Here is a 16,245-nt window from a genome sequence, read left to right as displayed (position 1 = left end):
AAGAGAGCTTAAATGACTAATCTAAGGTCACATGGCTAGTCATTAGCAGAAGCAAGACTAAAACACACTTCCTTTCCACACATTCCATTGTGCTATGATGCATCTCGGTAAGTGGGGGGAGGAAAAAGGTGAAGGCAAAAGAAGATGTTAGCCAAAATACGGAATATGCTAAGATTCTCAAGAATGGCATTTCTTAATCATCTTAAGGAAATAAAAAAGAGATACTTTTCCCCGCTGTGGTCCCACCGATCCTCTAGTTGCTCAGTACTGGTACTTCTATTGCCACATTTTCTAGAGTTTGTTTTTTTTTTCATCTTATGCTGCCTGTTTCCCAGAACACAATGCTGCTGCTGGTCCTTACCTCCAGGCATCACCAAACCTACATCTTGCACAGTCAAAACTGAGAGTTTTTCTTCAGAATCCACTCTGATGACACCAAAGGTGAGCCCATGCATAGAGAGAACTCCCCTACCTGGGGGCTGGTTGCTGTCATCTGTTGGCCTGCAAGGACAAGTTCAAAAGTTGAACAGAAAGCTTCCTGATTTAGGGGGTCACAGAAAAGTTCCATCTGAGCATTCATGTTCACTTTCCTGGGTGATTTTTAACACTTCCTACACAATTTATTTTCTCTGCTAATGATTGCTACATTTTGTTCAAAGTATGGTACACTGTAGTAGATGAAAGGCATTTGCTAAATTCTTATTTTCCCATAAGTTAGGTCAGACCTGCTTTGCCCAGTTTTAAAAATGGGGGCCAAAGAGAGTGTAACTTCTCTAAGGTCATATACTATATCAGTGAACACAGAAGAGGGTTCTGAAATTTGGTCTATTTGTCATAGACCTCTCTGGTGGTCTTCTGAAGCCTCTGGATCCCTTATCAGCATGATTTCTTTTTTTTATTGATATTTTATTTTTCCAAATACATGTTATGAAAGTTTTTTAAACATTCATTGGTATGCCGATTTGTGTGTGTGTGTATATATATATATATATATATATATATATATATATATATAAAATATATATTTTTTTAGATTTCTCAAGGCAATGGCTTGCCCAAGGCCACACGACTAGGTAATTATTAAGTGTCTGAGACCGGATTTGAACCCAGGTACTCCTGACTCCAAGGCCAGTGCTCTATTCACTGCACCACCTAGCCGCCCCAGCATGATTTCTTTTTGATATTTTATTTTACTTCTCTAATTACATGGTATGGAAAGTTTTTCAACATTCATCCACTTGCATATTTTATGTTAGACAATTTTCTTCCACCCTCCTTTCCCTCAGCAACTAACAGTCTGCTGAACACTGTACATGTACATTTATGTTTAACATGTTTACATATTTTCTATTTTGTGTATGAGGAATTAGAACTAAGGGAAAAGAAAGAAAACCATGGGATAGGAAAGAAAACTATAAGAAAAAATTTTAAAAAGTGAACATAGCATTCATTCAGATTCTGTGGTTTTTAGTTTATTTGAGTTTTTTTTTTGGTCTGTATGAGAATGTCATTGTTCATAACAGGTATCCCAGAGTTTTCCTAGCTCTCTCTACTGCTGAAAGGAGCTACATCCAGAACAGCTGATCAACTCAGAATGTTGTTAATGTGTACAATGTTCTCTTGGTTCTGCTCCCTTCGCTCAGCATCAGTTCGTGTAATTCTTTCCATACTTCGCTAGAATCCAACCATTCATGGTTTGTTATGGAACAATAGTACTCCATAACATTCATATACCATAAATGGTTCAGCAATTCCCCAATTGATGGGCATCCTCTCAATTTCCAGTTCTTTGCGACTACAAAAAGAGATGCTACAAATATTTTGGAATATGTGAGACTCCATTTTTATGATAAATTCTAGATAGAGGCCTAGTTTTAATATTTCAGCATGTTTTTAAATGCATGAAATAAAAATATAGATTATAAAAGAAGCCAATTAAGAATGAAATACAATTATCAAAAAAAATTTTAATGTATATACTTCTTTCCTCATCTCTAGAGAGGGAGACTTTTGTCTTGAACTACCTTTTCAAGACAGCACCAAGATTTCCTTGGCTTTTAAATTTCTTCCTAAGCCAAGACTTTATCTCTAATAAATTTTGGACATTTGCAAGAATATCTAATAATATTTAGGATATTTGTATGTCTATTTATTTCTATGACAGTAGTGGGAGGGAGGTCACAACTGGATTAGACTACATATTCTATTTTTTTGTTTAAATATAAGTTTTATTTTTATTTTATTATTTTTATTTTTATTATGTTTATTTCAAACATAAGTTTAGTTTGGGGGGCTAAAAATTCAAACTGGCTTTTTATCAATAAAGAGAAAAAATAATACTAACTATAAAACTTTTGTAAGGAACATCTAATAAAAAAGGGACACATAGGAAGGCAACCCCCCCACATACACACACACACACATACACATACATATAAACACAAACTACAGGATGTAGTAACGAAGTAGACAAAAGCAAGCCAACAGAAATCTTCACGTGGCTTTCCTCTTGAGAATGACGTAAATAACCTTTGTATGTAATTATCCAAAAGGAGAGAAACTCCAGAACTAATAAAGCTAGTATTGTTTAAGAGTACTGATAGGATGCTGCTTGGTAAAGAAGACATAAATAAGGAACATTACCCTGAGGAAGATTGAAAAAAATAACATCTGATGACTAGTGGACTAACTTTGGAAAGACTCTAACTTGAAAGGTCTTTAATCACATAGAACTTGATTCCATAGATGGTGAGCAATAAAATGACTAAAGTTTCAATAAGTTTCATTTATGAAAGTTCTAGTCTGAAAAAATATGCCTATCTTGAATCCACTAATATTAGAGAGGAACCCCAGTGCTTCCCAGTTGAAGTCTCATTCTTTGATGCTGCAAATAAAATCACTACTTATACTTATTTCATGGTGGGAAAAATATGATGACATTCGGGAAAGTTCAGTCAGAAATTTGCAAGTTGCATTCGTCTGCTGTCACCTAACTTTCCTTTAAATACTAGAAAAGCAGAACAGGAGATAATCAAGAGACAGCATACAAGTCAGTCAACAAGCCTTTCCTTAGTGTTTAGCATGAGCTAGACACCATGATTAGTATTGGAGATATAAAGAAAAGCAAAAACAGCCTCTGCCCTCAAGGAGCTTTTATTCTAATGTAAGAGACGATTTACAAATACATAGCTATAAACAACATCTATACAGAGAAAGTTGAACATTATTTGAGAAGAGAAGATCCAGAGGAGCTGGAAAGACCAGGATCTGAGTTGAATCTTTGAGGAAGGCAAGGAAGCTAAGAAGCTAAAGGAAGGCAGCAGAGCATTTCAGACATGGGACAAAAGGCACCAAGACAGGAAATAGAATGTCCTGTGTGAGGAACCTCAAGGTCGGAACAGCTGGATCAGAACATCAGAACGTGTGGAGAAGAGGTCAGAAGGGGTCAGTGTAACTTAGGACTGATTGCTTATCAAGAATCTTGGGGTTTCTGCAAAATATGGGAACTTGAAAAGGGGCTTTAGACCTGCTGTTCAATTTTAAATCAAATTTGAAGAAGAAAAATAATCAATAAAGACTGATGATTCTGTGAAATTTTCTTGCAAGGTAATTGTCTGAAGGAAATTTCAATAATAATTTATTAATTCAACTAGGATCTCTTTATTTCTATTAGCATCTTTACAGGTTGTGGAAGTCATAAACAAGGTAACTGGGGAAAAACAACCCAGTAGAAAACTCTTGAGGATTGACAGCAACATGTTGTTTTTATGTAATAATGTATCATTATTGGAGTCTTCTCTCTGACATATACAACTTGTTAACCTAGGTAAGTCATTTAACCTCATGGTTCCACAGAGAACTAACTCTGGTAAGACTCTAAGTTGGAGAAGAGTTGCTGAGTTGTACTCACAGAGTTTCCTCATCACTTTGGCAGTGCAGAGATGCTGTAGATTATCATGGATATTAATTGAACTTTATAACAATTATTACTTCTGGTGTTATAAAAAAGCATGATTAGCTATAAAGAACTTTCTATTATTTCACATAGAAAAGAGGTAGCCTGACAGGTAAAGAGAGGAATGCAAATATTCCTGCCACAGCTATATATTCCCTAAAATAATTAGTGACTGGAGTTAAAGATATAGATAAACTTAAAAAATATTTACTCATATCAAAAATATTTCTGGAAACATTCGCATACAATCCAATTGAATCTTCCACTGCAACAAAGAAAAATAGTCAACATCTGAAAGAGTGAATTTATCTGGAAAGGTAGGTCACATTCTGCCATACTAATACCTCACCTCTAATGCCAGTGGAACATATGGTTCTAGGTATCTATTCCTTCTATATTGCTTCACACAGATTTTCCCACTTTTTCCAGGATTATTCATATTTTTCAATTCTCATTCTCTATTCCATTCATACAGTTTGTTTATCTATTCCCCAAACAATAAACTTTTGTCTTCATTTTTTTGTAGCCAGAAAAAGGACTGTTTTAAGGATCTTAGTTTGTTAATGGAATGCTGATTTTGTCATTGACATGGAAGGAGTGGGGGGGCTGGGGGGAGGAATGTGTCCAGGAGTGGGATCACTGAGAGACTCACTTCTCAGCTCGCATAGTGACTATGGTATCAAGAATGTGTATGGGTCTCTAGATCAGACAATGACCTGCATAAGCTATGAGCTGCCATCCTGAACAAACACAGTAGCTTCCTAGGATAGGAGAATAATAATAGTTGACATTTATATATCACTTACTATGTGCCATGTGTTTTATTATCTCATTTCATTCTTACAAAATTCTCATAATCATTCTCATTTTACAGATAAAGTAACTGAGGCAAACAAGTTAAGTCACTTGCCTAAGGGTCACACAATTAATAAGTACCTGAGGTCAAATTTGAATTCAGGTCTTTCTGACTCCTAGATACCCCCTCATTTTGCTTTCTGTATTTATCAATGTAAAAGGCAGGAATAACAAAGTTATGCTGGTAACTTCAGTCAAGCTGAAGATGACACGCATCATAGATAGACTCAAAAAACCAGCAATTTAAAAACAAACGGAAGAGGAACTATGAATATCTGGCTTCATAATCTGGCTTTGTATAGGAATTCATTATAGCCAATGCTTTCATTTGATGTCTATTTGCATCCCTCTTTTTACCTGTCAGACCACCTCTGTTCTGTGTGAAATAGTGGAAAGTTCTTTAGCTAATCATGCTTGTATAACACCAGAAGTAATAGCAGCTATAAATTTCAATTAATATGCACTTCAGCTTGCGACATCTCCCTGCGACGCCAGTGTCGGCAAACAGAGATTTGACTGGGCTCATATGTGCTTAAGGAAGAATAAATGGAAGCATGTAAATAACTTGCATTATGATGAATGCATTTCCAGCATCTAATGGACTGACTGGGAACAGCCTGTGATGACTCTAATTCTATTTTGTCATTCACTACATCCTTTCTAATGGAGGAAAAGTGAAGGTCTTTATTTACTGCTTTTTTTTACATCCCTCTTTTTCTGCCCTTCCCCCCCACCGAAATGCCTGTATGGATATATCCCTGAATTCCTACTAAGAACAGCTCTACTATAAACCCAAAGAAGGTCCCTTCTAGTTTCCTTCAAAAGTCAAGTCAAGCACTCTCACCTAGGACAACTTTTCCTATTCTCCCAGGAGCTAAGTGCATCTCCCTCTTATGATCGGTAAAATATTTCTTTAGTACATAGCTGTAAATACTTCTGTATGTACATGTTGTCCTCCCCAACAGGGAGTACAGGGTCTGTCTCATTTTTGTTTTTGTAGCCTCAGTGCTGAGAACAGACTTGGTACTAATAAATATCTGTTGATTGATTGACTGATAGCTCTTACAAGAGATATACAGGTTTAGAGAATGCCTTCTCTGTATATGTAGAGTACAGCAGCTGGATGGCAAAGTGGATAAGAGCACTGGCCTTGGAGTGAGGGGGATAGGAGTTTGAATCCAGCCTTAGACACTTGATACTCAATAGCTTTGTGACAAGTCACTTAACCCTGATTGCCCCGCATCCAGGATCATCTCCAGTCATCCTGATTCATATCTGGCCATCAGACCCAGATGAGTCTGGAGGAGAAAGCAAGGCTAATGACTTAGCACAGCTTCCCTCAATCCAGTCCAGTGTATGTGCATGTTGTGACATCACCTCCCCAAGGTCATATTTTCTTTGAGAATGAAGGAAAAAACATCATCATCAGAGAGATGCACTCTCTTTTATACAGATATAAAGTGTTGAGTATCAGGCAACTTAACCTTGTCCTCTCCACCTCCTAACAGCCCCTACCTTCCAACACCATCAAGAGGAATTCGGCATGCATCTTTCCACAGAAGTGATGTTTATAACTGGGAGTCAGTATTGTTGAAATGCTACTCAGCACAATAGGGATTTTATGGTTTGAATTGACTTTCATGGGCCAGCACAGGAACTTAATAATTACTTATAACTCTATGGAAATCATGGTTAGTTGCTGAGCGATTTTTTTGGTTTGTTTTCCGTTTGTTTGTGTTTGTGTCTGTACATACATAATTGATTTGCTGAGTGCCCCTTAACAGTTATAAAGAAGTGAACCAGGGATAAATAATCTCAATAATCTCATATAAATTTACAAATTATGTAGGAAACAGATAGCACTAACATATCCATTCTACAAATGGAAAAAATGAAGTCAAGAGAAGTTGTGATTAGTCAATGAATAATAAGACAATAATACAGTATCAGAGATGGGACTCAAAACTGTCTCCTGTGATCTGTTTTCTCTGTCTTATCTGTTTTTGTCTCTTTGTCTCCCTTGTCTATTTTTATTTTTGTCTCTCTGTCTGTTTTTGTCTTTGTCTTTCCTCTCCCTCTCTCTCTCCCCTGTCTCATTGCTTCTTCTCAGTCTCCTTCATTGTCATCCATGTCACACTCATTTAATGTTAGGTATCCCCTAAGCCTGTTCTGGGTCATCTTCTCTTTCCTGTAATCTCTCACTTAGTGATCTCATCCCATGGATTCAGTTATCTCTATGCAGATGATTACCAGATCTATTGGGAATCTATCCAGCTTTTGTCTCTCTTCTGGACTCTTGAACTTTTATTTTGTGATTCACAAAATAGAACAAAGAAGAATTTTAGGCACAGAAATGCTAAATGGATTTGAATTCACATGGCTGAAGAATGCATTCTCTTTTTTCATTTATTATTTTCCATTATGCAAACTTCTAAGTTAGAAAGTTTCAAACAGGAAAAGTCACTGGAGATGACAGAAGAGTTTTTATTTATTCTCCCAATTTGCTGTCTTAATTGCTATTTTGCATAACTGATTCTTTTAGCTAATAGTAAGTCATTTATTTTAACAGCATCTTCCTGCTAAAAAACCCAAAGGGCTTTTCAAATAGTCCTTTAATCAACATTCTCACAATACATATCTGTGAGGCAGTTCAGTATCATCACCTGAGTTTTACAGATGGATGCTGCCCCAGAAGCTGGGTGACTATCATCTGAGGGCCTGACAGGGCTTAGTAATCTCCTGATTTATATTTGGCCATTACACTGCTTGAGAGGCAGGGCTATTGAGTGTGCAGGGAAGTCTCTAAATCCATAATTTCTCTTATGTACTTTTCTCTAGTTTTTGTGAGGTCTAATTTGACCACTTAAGTACCTGGTGGCAGTACAGACTGAATTGAAAAAAAGATGACATGTTGCCAGGAGCAGATTGATGTGTGTGAGATGAGGGGGATCTCCCTCCCCCCAACCCCATTTACAGGGCTCTTTTTGATCCTGGTCTCTGATTCTCAGAAGCAAAACTTGCCTACAATGATTTTCTATTCACAGAATTACCACCCTCCCCTTATTTTTTTCCCTAGAAGGATCAGAAAATGTTATGTTGTTCCGAAAGAAATCAAGTTACTGAAATTTGAGTGGGTGTCAGTTCAAAAATGTATCCATATTTTGGACTATGTTGTTCATTTATATGGAGTGCTTCAGTAACATTTCAGATTAAGAAAAACAAAGAGAAGACCACCTAGTTTGAAGTCCAGGCATTGACACCTTCCCACTGTGTATCCAGGGATAAATCACTTATCTTCTCTGTGTTCTCAAGACAGACAAGCATTTATTATATACTTTGTATGTTCTAGACCAAAATGTTCAATACTCAAGTACAGGCCAGAATGAGATCAAAGTGTATTTGAAAACTATTGCATAAATAAAATTATAGTATATCTCAGGTAATGGGTTTATGGTTTTCTAAGTCAAAATGTGTCCAGAAGTGATTTTTTTTCTATTTGACTGACACTACTGTTCTTCTACACATTGTGCTAAGTGCTATGGATACAAGGAAAGTTCCTCTCCTCAAGGAGTTTACATTCTAACAGGAAATACATACATACATATATATATATATCTATATCAGAACATAAGGTAAATGCAGAGAAGATGGAAGGTATTAATGCTCTGAGACCATAACTAAAAGACAGAGTTGATGTGTATTGAATGGAGAAAGCTTCTACAATGGAGTATCCCACAGAGTTGAAACCAATGTTGTTTTCTCCAATCTCTCCTCCCCTCCCCTCTCTGTCTCCCTCTGTCCATCCCTCTCTCTGTGTCTCTCTCTGTCTGTCTCTGTCTTTCTCTGTCTCTCACAAACATACACACACACACATACACATACACACACACCCTCAAAAAAAGGAAAAATAAATTCCAGGAGAGCAGCCTAGCCACTTCCACTGAGCCAGTTAATGAATGCAAATGCTAATTCTCCACCTGATTATGAGGACACAGTCATTTGTCCCGAACACATTATGACAGTTGGTTGCCATTGGTAGCAGAAGATCCACCAACTTGCCTGAGAATTCCAGTCCCAGCACCCTTTCTAACAAGAGATAAAAAGCAATTAACCTCATCTAAGAAACTTGCCTTTGACAGAGGGAAATGCATAACTCATTGGTCAAACATATTTGATTTTTCTTTATAGAGATTGTGTGTCTCATTTGCTTTTTAGCAAATCAATAAAATGTGAGCTGTAAGGCCTCCAGCAGTATTGGACTAAACATTCAACAGCTGAATCCACTCCACATGCAGAAATGTGACAATGATTAACCTTTTCCTATTTGCCTTTTAAAAAAATAATAGTTTTAATAGAGTGGGTAAAAACTGGTATTGCTTAATAACTTAGCCTCTGACCTCATATATTCAGGCTTCACTCCAAGTCTTTAATATTATATTCAATGAATGGAGCAAAACAAGCTCTTAGTTTTAAAATACAATGTGACTTGAATATGCATTTAAAAGTTAAATATTCTACAAGGGAAGTTACATTTGCAGAATGTAAACTCCTTGAGGGAAGGGATTCTTTAGTCTTTGATGCCCACCACTTTGCCCACTTAATAAACAATAAATGTTTGTTAAATTGAACTGAAGAATAACTATAAAATAGCTCATATTTATATATGTACTAAGGTTTACAAAGTACCTTATTCTTATTCTTACAAAGTACCTTTTTATTCTTATTGCTTTGAGCTAGCTAGGGCTTTATATCTATTATTTTAGAGATGAGGCATTGGGTTCAGAGAAGTTTAGCACAGAGACCTTAAAGATGATCTTCTCCAAGTCCTCTTATTTACCAGATAGGAGAACTGAGATCCAGAGGTAACATGACTTGCCCACAGTAAGCAGCAGAGTCAATGGATTTGACTCCAATAAAAATCAATTGCTTCTTTTCACTAACCACATTGCTTCTATACGACAATAATGGTTCGTGATGTACTGGCTGTGGAGAATATAACCGAATTTATTTTGAGTTTGTGTTTCCTGACTTCTACCTGAGCCTGCAGACAAAAGTGAAATTGGGAACTGGCATGTGTTCTGTTCTAATCTTAGGGAGTTTTATGATTTGGAAGGTACTTTAGAGGTCATCCAACCTACCTTGATAGAGAAAGACATAGTAATATGATTTAAAAAATAGGTGAGATTATGAGAGATTAGATAATAAAATTCTGAAAGAAAAGGAGGGGAGGGAGGGCAGAAAGAAGGAAGTGTTTATTATGTGCTTAGCAGGTTACAAATATTATCAATTGGATTCTCACAACCACCTTGGGAGTTGTGCTATTATTGTTCTCATTTTACAATCAAGGATCTTGAAGTAGAGGTTAAGTGACTTGGCCAGGATGACACAGCTAGCAAATGACGGAGACCATGTTTGAATTCAGGTCTTCTTGACTCCAGGTCCAGTGCTCTATCTGCTGAACTACTTGACTGCCTCGGTAACAATACCTTTTCCATTACTAACAAGATTTCCTAACTAAATAAAGCAATTATGGCTGTTTCAAATCTACTATTGAAGAATGTGCCGAATAACATGGAAGAGAGACCTCAGTACAATGGGAAAGTCTAAATGGTACATCCAGTTACAGAAAGCATGCACCACACATGTGTCCACCAAGGGTTAGCAAAATATATGTTTAAAGAAATTAACAAATCCAAAAAATTAGTCTTTTTTTGACATGACTCTCTCAAGACACAGAAGCAATTCCACTCAAGAACTATCCTTATAAGCTAATATTAAGCTGTCAGTCTTGATTTTATTTAGCACTTTGAAATCTATACCTTTTATATTTGTAAACTATCCCTATGGTTTCTTCTTGATTTTTTACCACTTGCCAATAGTTATCAGATAAATAAAATGGCATCCTAGGATTGTAAGAACACAGACTTAGAGCTTAGCAGAATTTTAAAGGCCAACTAGTCTAGCTTGGGTTCACACTCCAAGTAGGTGTTAAAAATCAAATCTTGAATCCAAATGTACCTAAGGGCAAGTTGAGCACTTTAAGGATTAAGCTAGGCTATCTTGAATATGCCTGAGAGAAGCTGTTTATAGAGAGGAGGTTGGAGGGCAAAGGAAGTGTCAGAAGAGATACAAAAACAGGAGTACACATACTCCTCCTCTTGGGAAGTTTGATTAAAAGTACTTCAAACAAATTGATATCACATTTCTTGCCTTCTCTGTGGCTAGAGGAGGGGTGGAAGTAAGAAAGAGAAAACTTTGGGACTCAAAATCTTTAAAAAATGAATGTTAAAAATAAATGTGAAACATTTTTTTAAATAAGGAAGAGAGTATTATAAGCCCCTCCCCCAAGATGTCCTTTAATGCACATTTTAATTTTTTTTTTAGATTTTTCAAGGCAATGGGGTTAAGTGACTTGTCCAAGGCCACACAGCTAGGTAATTATTAAGTGTCTGAGGCTGGATTTGAACTCAGGTACTCCTGACTCCAAGGCCAGTACTCTATCCACTGCACCACCTAGCTGCCCCCCACATTTTAATTTTAATTAAATTAAATTTAAATTAAATGCTCATTCCCATTGGGGAGGGAATAACTCACTCAATTCACAAATTTCATCTCCTGTCATGGTGAATCAGCTGGGTTGGGGAAATTTAAAGCTTCTCATGTCATGTACCTACCCCCTGAGACACAAATAATCTGCCATGAGTGTCATTTGGTCTTAAAAGTTTTGCTCTGTGTTTGGATCAATGACAATGGAAGTGGTCCAAAAACTGGATTCATTTCAGACTGACTACAGAAATAGTTGTCTCTTTGATGCTGTCTGAATAAAAGCAAGCACTGCTAAATAGACTCTGGCAAAGTCCTGCTGCTTCATTCATCATTATAATCATCATCCAAACTGACAAAATGGATACCTTGATCTGAGGGGTCTCCTGCCATTAGAGGAGGTCTGGTGATGCAATCTCTCCTAGGTATGATCCCACAAAGATGATTCTTTCTACCTCCAACCTCAACTTGTAAGGAACGTAAAAGATATAGTGGTAATAAGATTAACTTCCACTTGAGATTTATGGAAATCTCTTTAATCACTTTGCTATCATATCTTATATTCAGCTCTGGGGATTTACAATTAGAAAGTTCTTGCTTGGGGTATAGAGCATTTTCCAAGTTATGCGAGCTGACCCCTCTCCTTGAGCCCCTGATTCCCAACTCTTCCAGGAATTTTCACCTTTGATCTTCACCTTTCTCTCTGTTATCAAGCTTTATTCTGTTGCCCACAAACAAACCCTGTGTTCTTCTATTCTAAAAAAAAAAAAAACCAAAATAAAGCAAAACACAAAAAACCTTCACTGGACCCTATTATACCTTTAACTGTATTTTTACATACACATACACATACACTCACATTTCTATGTCTCCTCCCTTTCACAAACAAAAATCTAAACTCATTGTCTTCAGCTTCTCATCTCCCTCTCACTTTTTAGTCATTTGCGGTCTGATTACAACTGACTTCAATCTCAATCAATCAATCAATCCATCAATCAGCATTCATTAAGTACATATTATTTGCTAAATGCTGGGGATACAGTGAATGATAAAATCAGTTGCTGATCTCAAGGAGCATATATTTTAATGGGGAACAGACACTCTACATACATACATACATACATAAGAGGATGTATTCAAGAAAGTGACTAGAGAAGAAAACACAAGGGGACAATTGGGCTGTCTTGAGGAAAGCCTGGAATTCTAAGAGATAGAGGTGAAGGCAACAAGAATAAAAGGCAGTAAGAGGAGTCATTGTTAGGAGCACCAGGGAGGATTCTATGGCTCACAGAATACAGGAAGGAGAGGGACATGGCAAAAGACTAGAAGGGTCAGAAGGAGTCAGACTGTGAAATACTTTAAATGTCAAACAGAAATGACTTCCAAGGCCACCAATGATCTCTTTATTGCTAAATCTTATTTTTTAAAAATCTCAGTCTTATCCTTCCTGTTCTTTCTCCATAGTTGGCTCGTGGATCTTCATTTTGTTTTCTCCTTGTTTGGCCATTTTCCAGATAACTTTGCTGGATCATTATCCATGTTCCATCACCCTTTCATAGACAGAGATCTGCCTTGGGCTTTCATCTATTTCGATATTTTTCTAGTGAGTTCATCAGTTCCTATGGGTTCATTTAACACCTCTCGGCAGTTGATTCCCAAAACTAAATATTCAGCTTTCCTCAGATGATAGCCCTAACAACTGCCTACTGAACATGACTTAGATGTCCCATAAACACCTTACACTCAGCACATTCAAAATAGAACTCATTATCTTTGTCCTCAAAGATGTTCTTTGTAACTTTTCTGTTTGTATAAAAGGGAATTACCATCCCTCCTGTTACCTAGGTTCACAGCCTCATAGTCCTCATTGACTCTTCTCTTGATTCATCATGTCAACCCTCTTCTCCACTCACATGGCTGCTGCCCTCGTGCCATAATTTTGTGTCTAGTTCGTCTGTCTTTTGAATTGGCTAGGAAAAAATGAATACATGACCTGCTTCTGTCTTTTTTTCTAATTAACATCATATTGATTTTAAATATGTTAGGGTGGTATAATGCTGGAGTCAGGAAGTTTGGGGTTTGATCTACCTCAGATTCTTCTAACCAGCTGTGTGATCCTGGCTTAGATCCCTTTGCCACCCCCCCCAACCTCAGTTTGCTCAACCATAAAAGGGATAATAATAATTATAATAATATTTTCACCATAGGGCTATTATGACCATTAATAATATACATAGGACACTTTGCAAAACATAAAACACTAAATAAATGTCAATAATTATTTTTTTAAAAACTCACATTTTCCTACATATAGGCATTCATGGTATTTTAATTCCTACAAATGAATAGTTCATGACAGGCATGAAGATTTTTATTCCTCAAAAATACTTTTTTTAGCTCATACTTGTGAAATCAAGAAAGCAGAATAACACTGAGCCAAGGGCACAAGCCATGCTTAATGCCAATGGAGATGGGCAATGCTTTTCAAAGAAGATTATTTATATTGACTCAGACTAGAGTTGTCTCAAAGTACTAGCCAGGTGCCTAATCTAAAATTTTTATTGTACTGGATTGTAAAGAGCTAAATAAATGTTAATTATGGCTATTTTTCTAATTTTTGCTGCTGGTGCTTTATATATTTTAACAAAGTAATTTTTATTTATTTTTGTTATGTATTATAGCAAATTAACCTTGCATCCCAAGTGAATATACTATAGAATATAAAATTTTAGAAGTGAAAAATAGATACCTACAACACATAATATGTAGACTTCTAGTCCAATGCTTCATTATTGGATGAAAGTGATTTTGGAATCTTTAAGACCATACTAGGAAAGTGTATATTCTATCAGCTCTTCCAAAAAGAAAAGATTTCAAATAGAGGTTCAGGAATAGGAATGTGTTTGCTGTTCAAGAATCAAGAAATCTGAGTTACAGATTGATCACAGGATATTTTAACCATGATAAATCTCAAATATAATTTATTAGGTCATGGAGGGGTTAAAATATGCCTTTCTATAGGGAATCCCCAACCACCAAAAGAATAAAATCACATCTCATCATTGTGTGAATAGGTTTGCATATATACATGTAGGTATGGGTTTGAGCATATATATATATATATATGTATATATATATATATAAAGTTTATATTACAGGTATATATGTATATGTGTAATATAAGCCGCATACCATATACTATATATGAATATTATATATAATAATACTATATGTATATATATATATATACACATACATACACATGTGTATATGCATATCCAGATCTGTGATTTCAGAAACTTGTAATAATCCAGGTAGATCAGCAACTGTCTTTCAACTTATTGACTTATAGGGTTGCCTAGGGTCACTAAGAATTGACTTGCTGGGGTCACATAGATAATATTATCAGAAATAATGAATGAACATAGGTCTTCCTCAGTCCAAGTTGGCTGTCTATCCACTAGGCTAGATTTCATCTCAGATATGCATTAATAGACAAGCAAGCTTGCACAAAGACAAACTAAAATGCAGACAGATGTGACAGACAGAAGTGGTGATAGGCAGGCTACAATAATTCAGCATGAGAACAAAAGTGGATAGAATTTAGATCTTAGAGTCTGGAAGACCTGGATTCAAATCCCTCCTCAGTTCACTTATTAACCATGTGACACTTAACTCCTGGTACCTTAGTCTCCTCATCTGTAAAAGCCAGGGCTTCGACGTGATGGTTTCTAAGGTTACTTTTAACTTGTTCTGCAAGTTACTGCTGAAATATTTCTATATGTTGGGAAATTCCAAAAATCATTCTTACTGGAGTTCCTTCATTTTTGCATCCATCCAATGACTTAGAAGATGCCCAATTACCAATAAAATGAAACTTGCAATTGGCTGGGATTATCTCAGTAAATTGCTTCTCTGGCAATTCCCCAAGTCTAACTTGGTGTTGTTTATCCTTTTATAGACAATATTGATGTTGGAAGCTTAAAGTCCATGGCATTATATTCGATTTCCAAAGATGGAGAGTATATGCAGCCATTACTGTTGCTGCCTAATTTTGAAAGTTTTCAGTGTTCAAAGGAGGTGCCTATGGTCTGTAAAACTTGGGCATTTTTCAATGCTGTAGTCACTCTAAATGACTCTTCTGGAACAGGTGACTTGATGCAGTTTTGCATTAAGAAGGCAACTTGAAGCTAGAGATCTAGAGAAGTCAGGCACCTCATCCTGGTCATAATGAAATGCTATTAATTATAGTTTCAGTCTGAGTCAAACCATCTGAGGAACTAATCCATGACACTTACTTCTGAAAATACTTTCTCTGTTAAAGTCTAGATAGCTTGGTCACATGTGGGTAGAGGATTTAGACCTGAGGTCAAGGAGACCCGAATATAAATCTGATGATATACTATTTGTGTGACCCTGGGCAAATTGCTGAAACTCTTTTTTTGCCTCCATTTCCTGTAAAATATGGATAATAAAAGGGCCCTGTACTAAGATTGTTGTGAGATAAGATACTATTTGCAAAGTACTTTGCAAACTCAAAAGTGCTATAGAAATGCTATCATTATCATCAGTATTATTATCACAACTTCAAGCAATCATAGTAACAATAAAAGAAAGGAAATGACTGTTTTTCCTGGAGGCAAGGGAGCTGATAAGAAGGCAAGAGAAGTATATTAGTCTCATTAGGGGACCAGCAAAGAGTAGTTATATGCAGAAATGAGGCACCAATACCAAAACAGTATAGCAACATATAGTGACAAGTTACCAGAATAGTGTGATTTTATGTACTGGAAAAGACAGAACTATGTCAGGAAAACCACTTATGCCCCTCTCTGAGAATTACCTCATATCTACTGTGTAAATAATTCTATGCCTTTGTAGTTTCTTCCTAA

General features: G+C 36.3%; 1 protein-coding gene across 5 annotated transcripts in view; it reads right to left on the bottom strand.

The window, feature by feature from the left end:
* Positions 1–16,245, bottom strand: part of DIP2C (disco interacting protein 2 homolog C) — a 579,123-nt gene that overhangs the window by 124,726 nt on the left and 438,152 nt on the right. For all 5 annotated transcript variants that reach the window (XM_074193228.1, XM_074193229.1, XM_074193230.1 and 2 more), the window contains one exon: positions 362–501. In XM_074193228.1, the coding sequence (XP_074049329.1) occupies positions 362–501 (140 nt within the window). The remainder of the gene's footprint in view (positions 1–361; positions 502–16,245) is intronic.

Source organism: Macrotis lagotis, chromosome 7 (genome assembly GCF_037893015.1).
Source record: "Macrotis lagotis isolate mMagLag1 chromosome 7, bilby.v1.9.chrom.fasta, whole genome shotgun sequence".
In the NCBI taxonomy this organism is placed as follows: Eukaryota; Metazoa; Chordata; class Mammalia; order Peramelemorphia; family Peramelidae; genus Macrotis; species Macrotis lagotis.
Note: the sequence above shows the minus strand (reverse complement) of the source record. Positions and strands in the feature narration are given on the sequence as shown.